We start from the raw sequence: 16,647 nt of genomic DNA, 5'->3' as shown, positions 1-16,647 counted from the left end.
TTTCAATTATTGGCAGTAATCGTCGGAGAAGTTTTTGTTTTGTTTGACTAGTGTATTTGATTGGGCATTCACTACACGAGAACCTATATACGACATTAGATCAGTTCAACTTTTCTTCCTTATTCCTGAGTTTTGTATGTAAAGAGCTTATTTTATTCTTATATTTGTAACAAAAATGATGTTATGTATTTCTTACCCAAATATTTTAATTTGGACGAGTGTTATACTCTTGGACGTGAAAGGATTGTTCATATTTTTTCAGGATGTTGACCTTAAAATAGATCGAAGGCTGGGCAGTAACAACTGAATTTGCTTTTTTCTTCAAGACCATACCTTGATCTGGAGTTTCGTGAATATGTAATTTGTTCGTAAAGGAAGTCACTAACATTTCGACTTCTTTCTGTAGGGCCTTTCTGTAGTCTAAAATCAAAATAAACCAATTGCAGCATGCTATAAAAATTAAGTATGATAATATCAAGCTAGTACACCTGAGAAATTTTATTTAGTTGATTGATGGAACCGTAAAAACCGATGTGTGGCACAAATATTCCTTTTTTATTCGTATCGGGCTCATTGGCCTATCATCAGCAGAATCAATCTAATTCTCATCCCCACATAATTCCTAAGCCTAAGTCTCCTTAAAACGGACGATCTGATCACTACAGATACAAGTAATCTGATATATCCAGTTAAGCAGCATTGAATACAAGTCGGGCAAAATTCGGGTAATTAAATTGTCTTGACAATGCAAGCATAAAAAAATAAACCAGAACGACATAGCAATTTTTTGTGTGCAATAATTACAATTTATTGGAAATTCCGACCAATTTGTGAAAGGCAGATGTTTGCCCATTTCGCCACGGGCAATCGAGATAGCCTCCCATTCATGGCAAATTTTTATGAATCGGCCCGAACTTTTCCGCTCTTCTACTCCTGTTTGTTCGACGTTTCCTGGAAGGTTTATCAATTTATTGTGTCGCGGAATTATTTGAACCTGTCTAATCTAAAGAGATTACGGTGTTTACTCCTCGCCCAATTGCTCTAGTTCGTCTTCACCGTTCGCAACAATTTTTGTGTACGTGTGTGTTATTTAATTTAATTAACAACTTTCGGAACACAATAGAAACTTTGATATCGTCGACGTTGTAAATTGTATCAACAGAAGGGAGAGAGAGGCAATAAATTCATTATCTCAGTGACTTTTCCCGTTCTTTTCCTCCTGTCTCGACGTTAAAAATATACGTTGGAAAATTGGGAGAAAAATCATTAAACAAGATCTGCGGTTCATCTTTCACCTTGAATTTAATTAACCCCTTCTTTAATTACCTAGGGATAAGACAAGCAAGAACCTGTCATTTGATGAAGCAACTTTTCAAAGAAACAAGGGACGTTCTTTTTTTAAATTCTGATTTTACTATCTTGTTGTGGAAACTAAATGGTATCCTTCCATTTACATATTACCTTATCCTCAAATCCTTCCTAACAAATTGATACTCCAAGGTACCTCTTTCTCTTCTATTTTTTCCATTTTAGCCGGCGTCCCTCAGGGAAGCGCACTTGCTCGCTTACTTTATCCGCCCGTTACATTCCGACACCTTAACCTTCAAATACAACGAAGACACGGCAATCCTCACCCCGACAGTGGAGAATCAAGGTAAACAATCAAAAATCTAAATACATAGTTTTCTGTCTTTATTGCAAAATTTTCCCACCTGTCCATTTGTACCCCCCAATTCCTCCAACGAATAGTATACGATATCTTGAAAAAAAGACTTACATGGAATACACACACACACTCACTCACTCACTCTCACACACACACACACACACACACACACACACACACACACACACACACACACACACACACGACTAAAACGAATTGACTTTAACCTTTAAGATTTACAATGCTGAAGAGACGACAAAACTAATCTAAACTGACATTACTACTCAAAAATCTATCTCCCTACCCTAATCTCCCCAATTTGGACTTGAACTATACGGAACAGCCACACGTTTCAATTTTAACAAAATTCAATCCATTCAATCCAAACTCCTTCGCACAATAGCTGATGTTCCATTCTACGTCACCATCATGTTTGTTCCCCATTCCAATCTCAACATACCCTACGACCCAAACCTAGCCCAGTCCCGCTACAATAAATTTCACTCCAAACAAACCTTTCATGACAACCTGTTAATTCGCAACCAAGAAGACTGAAGCCCAGGTGACTTCGCGTCCATCTGACATTGTAACTTCAGCAACTCTAGAAACTAGGAACATCAGTCATAATGGCCAATTACTACCACTGGATGGTGGCCGTTCAAACCAATTACGCCAGACATGTAAATATGCATACAATATTGTGTATGTAATGTGCATATGTATATAATTGTAAATAATACAGTTTTTGCTTGTTCCATTTTGTATGCAGTTCTAAAATAAATAAATGAAAAAAATACTCTCTGATGTTTTTTTTAAGTGGATTGTAATAAAACAGTAAGATAAAATAAGGGAAAAACGTTCAACGTTTTCGTATATACAGCCATATGAAATCTTGATGTGTCCTTATTAGAATGCTATAGTCTCAAAAGGACTTCGGCAGAAAATTGATAGGCGAACATCCGGGAAATTAGGAAAAAATTAATCATGATCTGCGCGTCATTGAACTTTATCCGAAATCGTTAAGGTGAAAAAGGCAAGGAATACCCTGCTATATAAATAAGCAGACTCTTTCAAATTAACAAGAAATGTCTTTTTTTAATCCTTCATATACTATCTCGTATTTTTTAGGCTGATTGCAATAAAACAGTAAGATTGTATAAGGAAAACCTTTCATTCTTTGTTGTATACAGCCATACGAAATCTGGTCGTGTTCTAAGGAGAAAGCCTTAAGGAGCCTTAAAAGGGCTCCTACAGAAAATTGTAAGGCTTTTCATCCAGAAAATTGGGAGAAAGATAATTAAACTTGATCTGCGAGTAATTTTTTGCCTTGGAATTTACCAGAAATCTTTAAGGGCCTGGACAAAAGACAGGGAAGAACCTGTGATTTGATGTAGCAGACTTTTTTTATAGAAACAAAGAACTTTTTCCTTTTTTATTTAATACTAAATATACTATCCGATATTTTAGGATGATTGCATTTAAACGTAAGATGATTCAGTGATGGACTATTGACTCTTGAAGACTTCTGCAGCCATCAGAAGATTAATTTTGTTCAAACTTTTTTCGATTCCCTCTCATAGTTTACAAACGAGGTTTTTTAAGGGGGAATAACGAAGGAAACGAAACTCCCTGTTGATTTTATGTGATTTCCGGGGGCGTTTCGGGTGAGAGGGTTCTGAATCGGCCGGTTGCGAAACCCTGGAGCTGAAGATCTAGGTCGGATTCGGTTTGGCAAGGGCGGTGGGGGTCCGTCTCTCCCTGTTTCGTCACCTGTTGAATATTCCTACGGATCGCGGTGGGGAATTATTTCCGTGTGGAATTTTAAAAGGCGAGGTTCAGAATTCGACCAAGGACGGTCGACTGTTGACACGGGGACTTTTAAGGAGTTGCGGCTGTGACGGGGGGGAGAAGTAAATCGGAAATCAAAGTGAAACTCGTGGGAACACAAATAGAAGTCGTTTCAAAACACAATAAGTTGTCAAATAGTCACACATCACCAGAATAATTTATCAAAGTTAAAATAACAGTAAGCATTAAAGATTTTTACCTAACAGGCAGATAAAACAGTAAGGATTTTTGTTATAAGTCCGAGTTTTCTCTTGTTCTTCATCGGGTGAAACGAATTTTAAAAAAGTGATGTTTCAACTAATGTCCAATTCTTCACCGGATACGTTTATTCTCGCTGTTTGCCAATAGTCCGTCAAGCTTCGCCTTTTTCGCAAAACGAATTATCTACCTGGATGAAGGAAAGTCTGATCAGATCGCTGAACAGGAGCATTTCAACGGAACAGCAATTGCGACCGATTTCCAAACAGGAACCTTCAAATTCGAGTCTTTCCGGACACCTTCGCCTTTTTACTCAACTGTATACCTTATCTACGAAGTCTTTTTATGTTATTAAAATTTAAAATTCTCGTTATCGTCATTTTGATGTAGTCACTCCCCCCTCGTCCGGTTTTTTACCCAGTCGCATTCCCAGGACGTGAAATAACGAACGTGCGGTTTACCTTGGGTCAGTTTTCAAACGGGAAAGGCACGGGTTTGATGACACTATTTCATCCGAAGGATTGATTATTTATCGAAGACAGTGTAGAGATTTGCGGAATTTTATGCATATGGTATAAAGATAAAGTGTCTGTATATGAACAAAAAACACGGACTGTGGTGAAATGATGGCAGATAAGTCCATGGGTCTCATCGAACACGAACCACAGAAAACTACGCAAGAAAACCTTAAAAATTAATACTAAATAATGTCTCTCGAAGGAAAAAACTTTTCCTGAGGTGAAGAACAAACAAACGCAATGTATTTCACATGCTAAATCGGCACTGGGTTAATTATGCCGTGAACTTTTCGTTCAGTTCTTCTCTGAGGGTGGCGCAAAGCCGAAACGCGTTAAAACATAAAAAGACCAGACAGAGAAAGCGAACCAAATAAGCATGGCAGTGCAGGTTCAATACGTGTTCACTCGCAGACTTTTAATTTTAATCATATTTCAGCATCACATGATTACTATGTTGAAAAGATTGAAAAGATACGATGAAAATAACATTTGTTAACATAAAGACCCTAACTATCCGCATTGTTGTTCCTAGCGTTTATCAAACCTTTAAACGTACAAACGTAGAAGTTGTAAAATTTAAATTAAGGTTGGTTGGCTTTTTCACCTTCCAATTTGACTCGGTCATTTCAGTTAAAAGAAACTACGACCCTGTTATTTCAAAAATCATAAAATAAGCATCGTCAACATTTACAATTGTTTGTCCGCACGAATAAAAATTATGCCGTATAATTTTCACACTTTGGGCTAAATCTTAAAAAGATTATGTTTCAAGAGAGAACTTATTTCTCAAGTGCTCGGATGCCGGGTAGGGAAATTTCAAAGGATTTTCACATATTAAGCAAAACTTTGGAATGCGGTTATGTTTCAAACAGAAGAAATTTTTGAAACCATGAGAGGAAAAATAAAATAGAAATTGTTGTTGTCAAGTCATTGGACAGTTTGCGTGGAGCTTGGAGAACTTTAAGCAAGGTGAAATAGTTTTGTGTTATTTATTATTTAACTATTATTCATCTTTATTTTTTTCTATTCCATTTTTCTATTTGGCTATTTTTTTGTTATTTGATTTCTAAAATACCTGTAAATCTGAAAGTTTACTCACAGACAAGTATCGTTTTTTTATATATTTTGAAGGGAAAATTCCTATTTACTTCCTTTTCTGAAATATTGAAAACCAAATATTCACTTAAAAAAACGCTTCTGCTGCATATTGACATTACAAAAACGGTCTGCTTTCAAAAGGTTTTTTATTTCGGCTCAAATATTAAAACTGAACTTATTGGTGTTCAGAAAACACAGATAAGCTCGTTTGCCCTTTTCCTATGAAAAAGTACCATACCTCAAAACCCTTCAATAAAACAGTGATTCGAACCCCTCCAATGCCTTTATAAGGCCTGAACACGACTTTGGCGGAACGACGTCGACCCGTTCGTCGGGTCTGTTCCAGCCCGCGTCCGGTGAAAGTGAGTGCGAGGACGTCCACTTCCCTTTCGTAAACAACCTACATCCTAGGAACTCGAACCGTGGAAAGAGAGAGACGGAGAAACCGCCTTGAAAGCGAAAAACTTGCAACTTACCTGAAACAGAAAAAACAAAACATGTTTAGTCCTCGGATTTGCTTAAGAACTTGAAAATAATGGTTATCGATTTTTAATTTTTGTAATAGCATCCAATTTCTGAAATTACAACTTGAACTGAACAGCTTCACCTCGCTGAAAACTCAAAACACAAATTGGTCCCCATCAGTTAATATCATCACTTTATCATGGTCGTAATCTTCAAAAAACTTATTAACCTTTGTAAATGTTCACCATTCTTTTTTTATTAAATCTTCAAACAATAGAAATGTTTATCAATAAAAGCTTTTATGTAATGAATTTTAAAAAAATAACATAAACTATGATCTTCTCATAACATGCCCGTCAATGGCAGACTTCAGAGACTATAACCATGTAGAAAGTATATCAATATATACAGAAACATTAAAATATAAATTAAAACGAGAAAAATTTAAATTTGATACATCAAATACAATATAACAAGATTCATTATTTAAAAACACATTAAAAGATATATTTTTAACAGGCATTCGTTGCTGTGCACTTGTTGGCGTATATAATTTTATACATTGATTTTGTTTTTAATTGATCCAACGGTGTCGAATTGCAAATGTGGTCCTGAAGTGTTGTAAACAATGAAGAAGCTAAAGACATTTTATCTTTTCGCTTGCATGTCTGTGATTTTGTGTTTTATTTGTACTGTCGATCTTGTGATATGTAGAACGAGGTCATGGATACAAATTTTTATCGTATCTTCCATATGAATATCACAAAAACACGTTCACTTTATTATATTTGAATATATTAAAAAATGAAATTGTTGAGGCATGAATTTAAAACTTTATTCCTTCAATATCAATGTTACAAACTGTTATCTTGATTCCTTTCTTTTATATCATCGGGTTGCTTTCTGTGCATTTTTTTAGGTTAGATGTTTAACTAAAGATCAAAACAATGTCAAAATTAAAGCATATAGAGTAAAGAAAACATGTTTCCTGCAGGCTGTTGACTTTCATCTATTGCATTTTACCTTGTTTGTCGTTTTACTATTATGCTATAATAAATTGTATAATTCTTTAATAGAAAACATGATGATTGATGATTTACAAGGGAATATTAAAAATCGCTGAACAACTTAACTATTTTAAAACTCTGTTTCTTCTCTCCCTCTCTCTCTTCTTCATCCTTCATTCATCTCTTCTCTTTCACTCTCTTCATTACTATTGTATGGCTCTCTTTTCCAATATTTTATCTGTTCCTCTCAGATAAACACACTTATTCCTCACCCTGTTTATCTCTCTCTCTCTCTCTCTCTCTCTCTCCCTCTCTCTCTCTCTCTCTCTCTCTCTCTCTCTCACCCTTTCTTTCACTCTCTCTCTCTCTCTCTCACACACACACACACACACACACACACACACCTATTCCTCACACTCTCTCACCCGTTCTCTTCCTCTCTTTCTTCTCTCCCTCTCTCTCTTCTTCATCCCTCAATCATCTCTTCTCTTTCACTCTCTTCATTACTGCCATATGGCTCTGTTTTGCAATAATTTATCCGTTTCTCTCAGATAAACACACATCTTCCTCACCTTGTTTATCACTCACTCTCCCTCACACACGCACACTCACTCCTCTCTCTCTCTCTCTCTCTCTCTCTCTCTCTATATATATATATATATATATATATATATATATATAAAAAAATCTAAATGGAAGAATTTGATATCATTTGATGTTTTAGTAAAGTCTATTATGTATATTATTTGTCTATTATTTATTAAGATTATTTATTATAACATATTAAGTAATGTCCAATGAGGATAAAACGTTTGAGCCTTTTGGTAAGTTATTTATAATTTATGTTTATAAACCCTTAAAACCGTCAATGTAAACTTTTTTTAAATGGTTCACAAAAAGTCCATCTTTATTCATGAGCACAACGACGTAAGATAAACACGGGAGGTCGTGATTCTATATTATCTGAATTATAGTTTTAATTACTGCTAACAAAAGGCGACGTGTATCTTGAGGTTTTCTTGGCGTACTCGGCAGTTCCGTTTCCCGGAAAGGCTCGCTCAAGGGTTTAAAAGCGCGCATAAAAACAATGGAACTTTAAGAGCTTAAGCACCAAGAGGCTACCATTATAATTAATCATAAAAGGGGTCAGCAGTCCGGGCAAACAGAGCGGGCCTTCTTCACTCTCTCTACTCGAACGATTCAGTCCAGTTTTCGTTTTCTCTAGCGGTAAGTTCAATGGGGGAAATTAGCGAAATGGAATTTCATCCTGTACGAAACATTACCGAGGAAATGAACAAAAACCGATGATAAAGGAAAAATTCAAAGCAGGCCATCGGGAAAAATCAAAAAGCATCATAATGAAAAGTATATACAAATTTAGTAATAACGCCTATCTTTTGATAATTTGACAGTCCATTTAAATTTTATTCAGTTTCTTTTTTTATTTGGACGCCGCTGAATCAGTGACGGAGGATATACTTACGTTTTATTTTATACGTGATTGGCAAAATAAAATCAAAACTATCCGACTCATCCCTAAACAATTTGTTCTATTATAACAATATGCTTCATATTCTTATAAATTGATGTATTGCCTATAATATATGTATAAATGTCTTTATATAAAAATGTTTTTACAAAATGAAATAGAGCCTAATTCAGCCTTCCGGGTCCGCCTATTTCCGCTTTGTCCGCTTGTTCAGCTTCAATCGGTTATTCCTTTTTTTAAAAAGAAGAATTCACAAAGCTTTCTTTTTGAACAATTCATAACACAGTTTATACAATTTATAAATTTTTATGAGTTACAAACAGAACCTGAGTATGTCCTGAAATCTTCGATTTTGGTACCAAAAAAGTGGGCAATATGTTTAAATTTATCAAAATAATGCTTAAACTGCCAAAGTAATTTTGCGCTCTAAAAATAAACAATGTTATTTTTATAAATACATTGCCTACATTTATAAAGAAATATAAAATATTATTGGGGGATCTAAAAGTCTATATGTATTAAAAATATTTGTGGGTCCGCTTGATTCCGTTCCAGCTTCAGTCGGTTCTTTATCAAACATTATGGATTGCTGCTACTCAACAGATATGACTTTGACCTGGATTCTTCTATTTTTGTGTTTAATGTAAATGGATATGCAGAGGAACTGTAGCCAATTGTTATAACAATTTATCAAAATATGTAATAAAGCAAAATGTATAATAATTGTTGAATGTAAGGTTATTTTGTTGGATAATTATGTTGTAAAATAGGTATAGATTAAAGTTATATTGATATAACGTCGTTAGGGATTTAAGAAACTTTTAAGTAACAGTCTAAGAAAAAAGATTTATCAAAATACTAGAATGTTCTGGGCAGAATGTTTTTTTATGGAAATCTCGACAATAAATGATGCAACATTATTTTCAATATTGGTCAAAATTTTATTGAGATGTAAAACATTCTGGGGGATTAATACAAACCTAAGAGATAAATTTATGGCACTGGGCATTTTTATGCAAATCTAGATATTACGTTCAACATTGTCCAAAATTGTATTGTGGTATATGAAAGTACGGGGGATTTAAGAAAGCTTTAATAATATAGCAGTCTATCAATGAAGGAACAATTTATTAAAATAATACGTATACTTGGGCATATGGGCTATACCATCCCTAACCAACCTAGGCATATTATGGCACAGTGCGGTTATTTTGATAGAAAACTGGACTTTAAACGAGGCAATATTGTTTGCAATTGGCCAAAATTATATGAAGATGTAAAACATTTTTGGGGATTAACAAAAACCTAAGATATAACGATTTATCCAGATATTAGATAAATATAGAACTGTGTTGCTAGTTTTGGGGAAAACTGGACAATAAACAAGGCGATTATTTGCAATATTCCAATAGAGAAATAAAAAATACTGGTAAGTTAAGAAAGTCTAATATGTAACTATGTCTCAAACAAGTACCAATAAAAATACTAAATAAACCTTTTTAAGAAACATTATGCTTATTTTCCTCAAAATTGTAATATCTTAGGAGAGATAAAGCATAGAAACAGCCGTTTACTTTAAAAAATTCTGCATAATGGGTCCGCTTATTTTAGCTTAGTGTTTAATCGGTTATTTTTTCCATTAATTTACCGAGCAATGTCTTTTTCTGACAATACATTTGCACGTTTAAATGATCCTTATACAGTCACTATGAATTCAATAATTTACTTTTAAAAGGATCTAGAATCTTTAGTTTATAAAATGATATGATGATAGTTTATAAAAGCATAAGAGTTATTTTGAGAGCAAATGATATACAATCAAAGACAAAAACTTTTATATTTATATTAATTACAACGTATTTATTTTAAGGTAAGCCAAATTAAAAGAGTTCAGAAATTGGAGAGTGTTAATAAAAATTGTTTAATAATGAAGGTTCGAAAATTCACTAAAACAACGGGCAATCATTTAGTGATAGATTAAAATTTAACTGACAATTTATTACATAGGTTTGTATTACTTCTTCTGGCCGCGGAGGCCCTTAAGTCTACTAGGTAATAAATAAATAAGCGATCATATTTCTGCTTGTGAAGCATAATTCCATTTTTTAACAAGAACGGTTTGAAGCTGTTCAATTCTTGTTGGAGGCGGTGAACGAAGTCTAACCTGTCTCTTTACCACCATAAGTGTTCTGTGGGATTCAAGTCAGGAGAACTGGCCAATTCATTGTGGTAATCACTATATACCCCAAATAATTGGTGATAATTCGAGCTACATGTGGGCAAGCATTATCATGCATTACCCCTCCTACCCAATAATGGAGGGAATAGGACCATTCCAAAAGAACTTCCTCGATGTACCTAAGTGCAGTCAAAGATCCATTCTGTATGGTGAGTTCGGTATTGACATGAACGTTGTTTCCACATCATACCATAACTGACGTCTTTGAAAAGGCTGTGACTCACGACATAAGCAAAGCGTTCTCCACACACTGTCCCGGACATCTGATTGCCACAAACCAAAAGAGAACAGCCCCATTGTGCAAGTGTCTAAGCGAGATGCTGATTTGCGAAGTCGTCTTTCTACTCGCTTCCTCTCCAGAAGTAGAATCTGATGCAAGACTTCTAGAGACTAGGCTATTCTCACGAAGCATTCTGTCTGATTTACAACACACCTTTAGGAGTTGACTACCTATAAGGAAACCGTTAAATGACGGTTCCGCAGTGTGGTAAGAGCAATAAAACAATCCACTCTAGCCGAACATCGCGGCCAGTACTACCCTCTCTTTGATCGAGACTTCCAGTGACCCTAAGCCGCTATAGACTTTTGTAGATGGTAGAGCGCGGCATTCCCAGGACAAAGCATCATCCCGGGCGAGATCTTCTCGACTTAATACCACGCGTTTCAGAAAAAACAATTAATAATTTATTCAACTTTAAAAAACTACAATTAATTCACACGATAATTTGGCTCTAGAAAGAATGAAATTGAACTGATTTTCTTGATGATTGATAACACGTAAAAAGTTATTTATGGTGTGTTTATGTTTTAAGTTAACTATTAATTTTTATGCCTAGTTATGGGAAATAAACAGATACTTGTATTTATCTCAGGGTCAGGTTTGCAGGGAAGCTTCGTACTCTGAGTCAGCCGATTGACCCTACATTTCCTTTCTTTCTTACAATTTTCGCCTGATCCTTCGGCATAAAAATTTTGTTTTAATTGGTGCTCTACGGGGTTTTGACGGCCGATGGCCATTTTTGAAAATTTGCACTATCAAAAACCCGTTTCGCCCGCAAGGCCGTCCCCGAGGAAACGGGTCGTACGATGTTCTCGTTGGGCAATTTTACCGTTTTGGGTGTTGCCCGTTTATCGACACTTTCTAAACCGCGGACGTCGACTTTTTTACCCAATAGTAATTAATATTCTATTAATATTATATTTCTAGAAAGTAAACAAGATAAAACATTTTCTGTAATCGGATTTGCTGTGCTTCCAATTGTTCATAGGAAATTGGTCTAACTCTTGAGTACATGTTGAAAGCTCTGACAAAATAAATGAGCTTTTTAAAAGAAGCAGAGCTTTTACTTAAATAAAAAACTCCAATCACCGTGAATAGATTTTTAATTGGAATGGATATTAAGTTACTAATTTCCGTCTGACTGTTGAGGGCAAATCGTTGGACCGGCATTAATACTTAAAATATGTTTTTCCCTTTGAGATCCCGAGAACCTTTGACATTTCAGACAGATTTACACGTCTGCGCTTGACACAACAAAGAGGCGACGTCTCTGGGTCAGCTTTGAGCTCAAAAGCGTTCACGAAGGTGCCCTGCCAAATCGCTGTGGACGCTTTCCTTTTCTATCACTAGGCCCGGCGTACAAAGGGAAAAGCGACCTCAATTATAAAACCTGAGGGGAAACAGTTAACGAAATCTTTGATCAAAACGGTTTCATAAAATTTCCACGATTTTGCGGTTTTGACCGTTGTAAAATTTGTCAAAATGATCTCGGCCAGAACAAAAATCCCTTGGACCTTGTGGTAAAACGAGCCTTCCTAAAAATATTTAACCCAATACATAAAATAATTCAATGAGAAAGAGCCTGAACCTTTAAAGCTTTTATGGTCGAAAGACTAAGCTCTTCCAACACATAAAATTGAATATATTTATTGTGAGTGTACAATATGCGTGTCTTCTGGCCGTTATCTTTATTCCGCCTTGCCTCGTTTGTTTATCTTGTCATTCACATTACGTGCATTCAAGAATATAACTATTCAAAGTTCAAAATCTCTTAACTTCACATTGATTTGTATGTATTCTCAATAATGTTAATGCATCTTCTGCTTTTCTCTCTCACTTGTCATTCCGCCTATCTGTCTGATTGCATCTTTCTGCCCGTCTGTCAGTCTCTCTCTCTCTCTCTCTCTCTCTCTCTCTCTCTCTCTCTCTCTCTCTCTCTCTTTCTTTCTTTCTTTCTTTCTTTTCTCTCTTGTTTTAATTGTTTATCTTTATTAGGGGGTATGTCTTGGAGTGGTGGAGCAGATGGGGTGGAACGCAGTTCTTCTTACAGTCTCGAACTGCTTATCTTTCCAAAAAAAAAAAAAAAAAAAAAACCGAAAACAAATCGCTATAGATATCTGCTAGTGTAAAAAGGTGCTTGAATACTGACTTATTTCTCTTACCTCTCCACACACTCTCAGTGTCTCTCTCTCACTGGCTCTCTTTCTCCCTCTATCTTTTATCTCATTCACATGCCTTTAACTCTTTTTTTAATTTTCCCTACAAAATCTACATACCTAATTTTATGTCGTTTCTCTCTCCCTTGATGTCTCTCTCTCTCTCTCTCTCTCTCTCTCTCTCTCTCTTTCTCTCTCTCTCTCCCTCATTCTCCTAACTCGTTTTCTTTTTCCACACAAAATTTGCATCAATAATTTTATTATTGCTATCAAAATTTTCTCGTTTTCTCCCTCACTTGCTCTCTCACTCACTCTCTCTCTCTCTCTCTCTCTCTCTCTCTCTCTCTCTCTCTCTCTCTCTCTATCTATCTCTCTATCTCTATCTCTATCTCTCCCCCTCTGTCTATCTATCTATCTCTTTCCATTTCATTGTATCTGCTTCTCTCAAATCTATTATCTATGTACATCTAGTAATCTTCCAGTATCTTTTTTTAACATATGTTCCTCTCCTTTTCTTTCACTCTGTTCTGTCTGTCTGTCAGTCTCTCTCTATCTATATATCTATCTAATTATCTATCTATTTCTTTCTATTTCAATGTATCTGCTCCTCTCACTATATGTATATCTAGTAATCTTCTAGTATCTTTTTTAACTTATGTTTCTCTCCTTTTCTTTCACTCTGTTCGGTTTATCTGTCTGTCTCTCTCACTCCCTCTCTCACTCTCTCTATCTCTCTCTCTCCTCATTCTGCCTTCACTAATTTTTCGCCACGTTGCATCTCCGTTAAACCACCGAACAGAGTAAGTACAAAATGAGTCCTTTCTGGAAAATAATTTCTAGTCTAGAAGCACAAGAGAAATCTCGCGGGCATTAAAAGGAAATGCGCAATGATACTATCAATTTCTCTCCCGAGAGAGAAAAATCTAGGTTACATCCTTGACACAGATGAACACCACTTTCCTTATGATGTTGTCTTGCCAGGGGCCTACTTCCGATTGTATTCGAAGGAACGCTGCATTCTAATAACAGACCGTTCGTGACGGAAAAGCTTTAGTTTTTCCTCTTTGAACTATTACATTTCGTGCTAGTTTTGTTTATAAGTTGCACAATTCCCTTCACAATCATGAATTAGGAAGTCTGATAAATTAATTCAAAAAGTCACAAGTTAAATTTAAACATTCAAACCACCTTGAGTAATTTTTTCTTTCAATATTATACAAACTTATAAAAATCATAAACCTTTGTCATAACTATAACAAAAAAATCTGCAAACGTGTAACTTTAGGTATTTGCCTAATCTCGCTAAAATTGAACTACCATGATGAACAATTTTCCAAAACATGTTATGTCAAGAGGTCAACAGCGGATTAAATGAGACTAAGTTCAAAATGACAAATTTTGAAGGATTATTTTTTGAAGGGAAGTTGTTAGTAGTGATCGTGATAATGACCAAAGTTGGTTCAATCCTCTAAGCCTGTTTGAAAGGTTCCGTTTGCAACCACTAGTGCCAGCACTTGATAGGCATCCTACAATTCCTTTCAAAGCTTCAAAGCTATTTCTTTTTTCCTTCAATATATTTCTTTATGATTTATAACGAATATTTAGCATATTTGAAGTGAAATCAGCATAAAATTGGTTAAACAGTGGATGTATAGTGTGATTTAGTGTTTAAAGTAGAACAGAAGTAGAGTATAATTTTGTCTCTATTTGGAATAAAGTTTGATGTTACTGGATCGTCTAATAATTAGTAACAATTTACTACATTGATTAGCTAAAAATATTTAATTAAGGAATTAATTTTGTGATATATATAGATTTCTGACCTTTAACAGACCTAAAATAAATAGAATAGTTTCCCAGTTGTAAATCTTTTGACACATAGTTTTAGTTTAAAAATGCAATTTCAGAAATTTTATGCCTCCTGTGTAAAAATAAATAAATAATCAATTAAAAGTGATAAAAACCTTGTCTGGTGTCTGGTTCCGTCTTAATCCTCAGAAATGGTTCGGCACTGCTTCCAACAGTTGGTGTGCTAGTTGTTACTGGACCAGGTGCTGCCAATTTTTCTATAAAGTACGGTCCTTATTTTAAAATATGAATAGTCAAAAAAATAAAAATAATAATAAAAACATTATTTTCAGTATTAGACACAAACCGGCAAGAAGAGGGTTGGCTGCAGCAATGTTGAACTTTCTGGCATTGGCTTGGTTTCTTTGCAGTTCCTGCAGGAAGGCGAGTGTTTGGTTTTTGTTTGTTGCTCCAACATTGTTATTCTCTTCCTGTTTATAATTTATTGCAATAGATAAGTACAGTGAAATGATTAAAAGTTTTTTTTTAACTCACTCTTTCTTCATTGTTGAAATCGAAAAACTGTTCGAGCTCAAACGACTTGAATATGTCTTCTTCCTCGTCAATTGTGCCGACAAGACCTGTTAGGTCGGTCTGCGTCAACTCGCCCAACCCTCCACCAGTGTCCTGAAATTTACAAAAAATCAAGATTAATCACAAATACCATGGAGTTCATAGCAAAATGAAAAAGGGCTCACAAGGCACTGCGACAAGTCGACCATCTTGTTGTCTGCATCTGGACACCAGAGCAGATCGTCGTCTATAAATGGCATGTTTGTAGCGGCCTGAGCCGCACTTTTCACGACCGCCACCCTAGCTTCCTTTACATAAACTCCTGTAAAAATTTTAAAAAATAATTGAATTACTTATTTATAGAAAACGTTATTTAAAAAAATTAACAGAATTAAAAGGGAGTATTTTAATGTAAAAAAAAAGGCTAAAATAGTTTAACGAATACCTGGATATGTTGGGTAAAATGATTCTCCGCTTGCTCCAACACATCGACTTCGCTGTTATAGATTCTGAAACAGAAAATTCAAATATTAATTTTTTTAAAAACCAAAGTTATGCATATTAAAGACTATATTGAACAATAATAATATTATAAGAGAGAATTATTTAAGAAATCTTAATTTTCTCTTTATATAAAATATTTCATGGTATATACAATGTCTGGGTCTATCTTGTTTTTACTCAGATACTGAATATATGATAATTTACCTATGAGTAACTATTTTATTAATTATTCTGGATTAAATGGAATTAACGAAGAAGCATTAAGAAGCAGTGATTCAGGATTAGAATTTTTATTGACTAATGTGTAAACCAATCAGTCTTAGCATGTGGTAAATAAAATTTTAAAAAATATGCTACATACTTAAATGCAAAGAAAATGTTGGCTGTTGTTTATAATTATAAAATTCAAATGGTTGAATGTAATATGCATTAATTAAAAAAAAAAAAAAAAAATGTAAGGTAGAATGATTTTTCGAAATAATAAAAGAGTGTTTAGATGACTTGCATTCATCCTGAGAAGATGAGTTCAACTGTGATTAAGCTTGGAATTAGCTTGTACAGTTACATTCTTTTAGTCGATTGAACAGCATATTGGAGTGCAATCTGTCACTCATTAGGACAATCTCTTCATTTAAAAAAAAAATATTTAAATAATACTAGTTCAGAAAATAATGTTTGTTAGAATGTGGGAAATTTAAAATAATTTTTTGAAGGAATTTAAAAGAAGAGTTTTTTTTACCAAGTCACTTTTCCCCAGGATCCTGACTACAATCAGTGAATCATCTAATCATCTATTCGTTGGACTGGTCGATGAAGCC

General features: G+C 34.7%; 1 protein-coding gene across 6 annotated transcripts in view; it reads right to left on the bottom strand.

The window, feature by feature from the left end:
- The window catches only part of LOC106667812 (ecdysone-induced protein 74EF), a 305,166-nt gene that overhangs the window by 209,878 nt on the left and 78,641 nt on the right, over positions 1–16,647 (bottom strand). For 5 of the 6 annotated variants that reach the window (XM_014396001.2, XM_014396005.2, XM_014396003.2 and 2 more), the window contains exons 2-6: positions 15,771–15,834; positions 15,511–15,647; positions 15,308–15,439; positions 15,120–15,243; positions 14,929–15,045 (exon numbers count right to left, since the gene is read on the bottom strand). In XM_014396001.2, coding sequence (XP_014251487.1) covers positions 14,929–15,045; positions 15,120–15,243; positions 15,308–15,439; positions 15,511–15,585 — 448 coding nt within the window. In that variant the 5' untranslated portion in view covers positions 15,586–15,647; positions 15,771–15,834. The remainder of the gene's footprint in view (positions 1–14,928; positions 15,046–15,119; positions 15,244–15,307; positions 15,440–15,510; positions 15,648–15,770; positions 15,835–16,647) is intronic. The other variant, XM_014396002.2, reaches the window with a different exon arrangement.

The sequence above is a fragment of the Cimex lectularius genome, unplaced genomic scaffold (genome assembly GCF_000648675.2).
Source record: "Cimex lectularius strain Harlan isolate CLEC.00 unplaced genomic scaffold, Clec_2.1 scaffold95, whole genome shotgun sequence".
NCBI lineage: Eukaryota > Metazoa > Arthropoda > Insecta > Hemiptera > Cimicidae > Cimex > Cimex lectularius.
The sequence above is the reverse complement of the archived record's forward strand: the minus strand, read 5'-3'. Positions and strand labels throughout refer to the sequence as shown.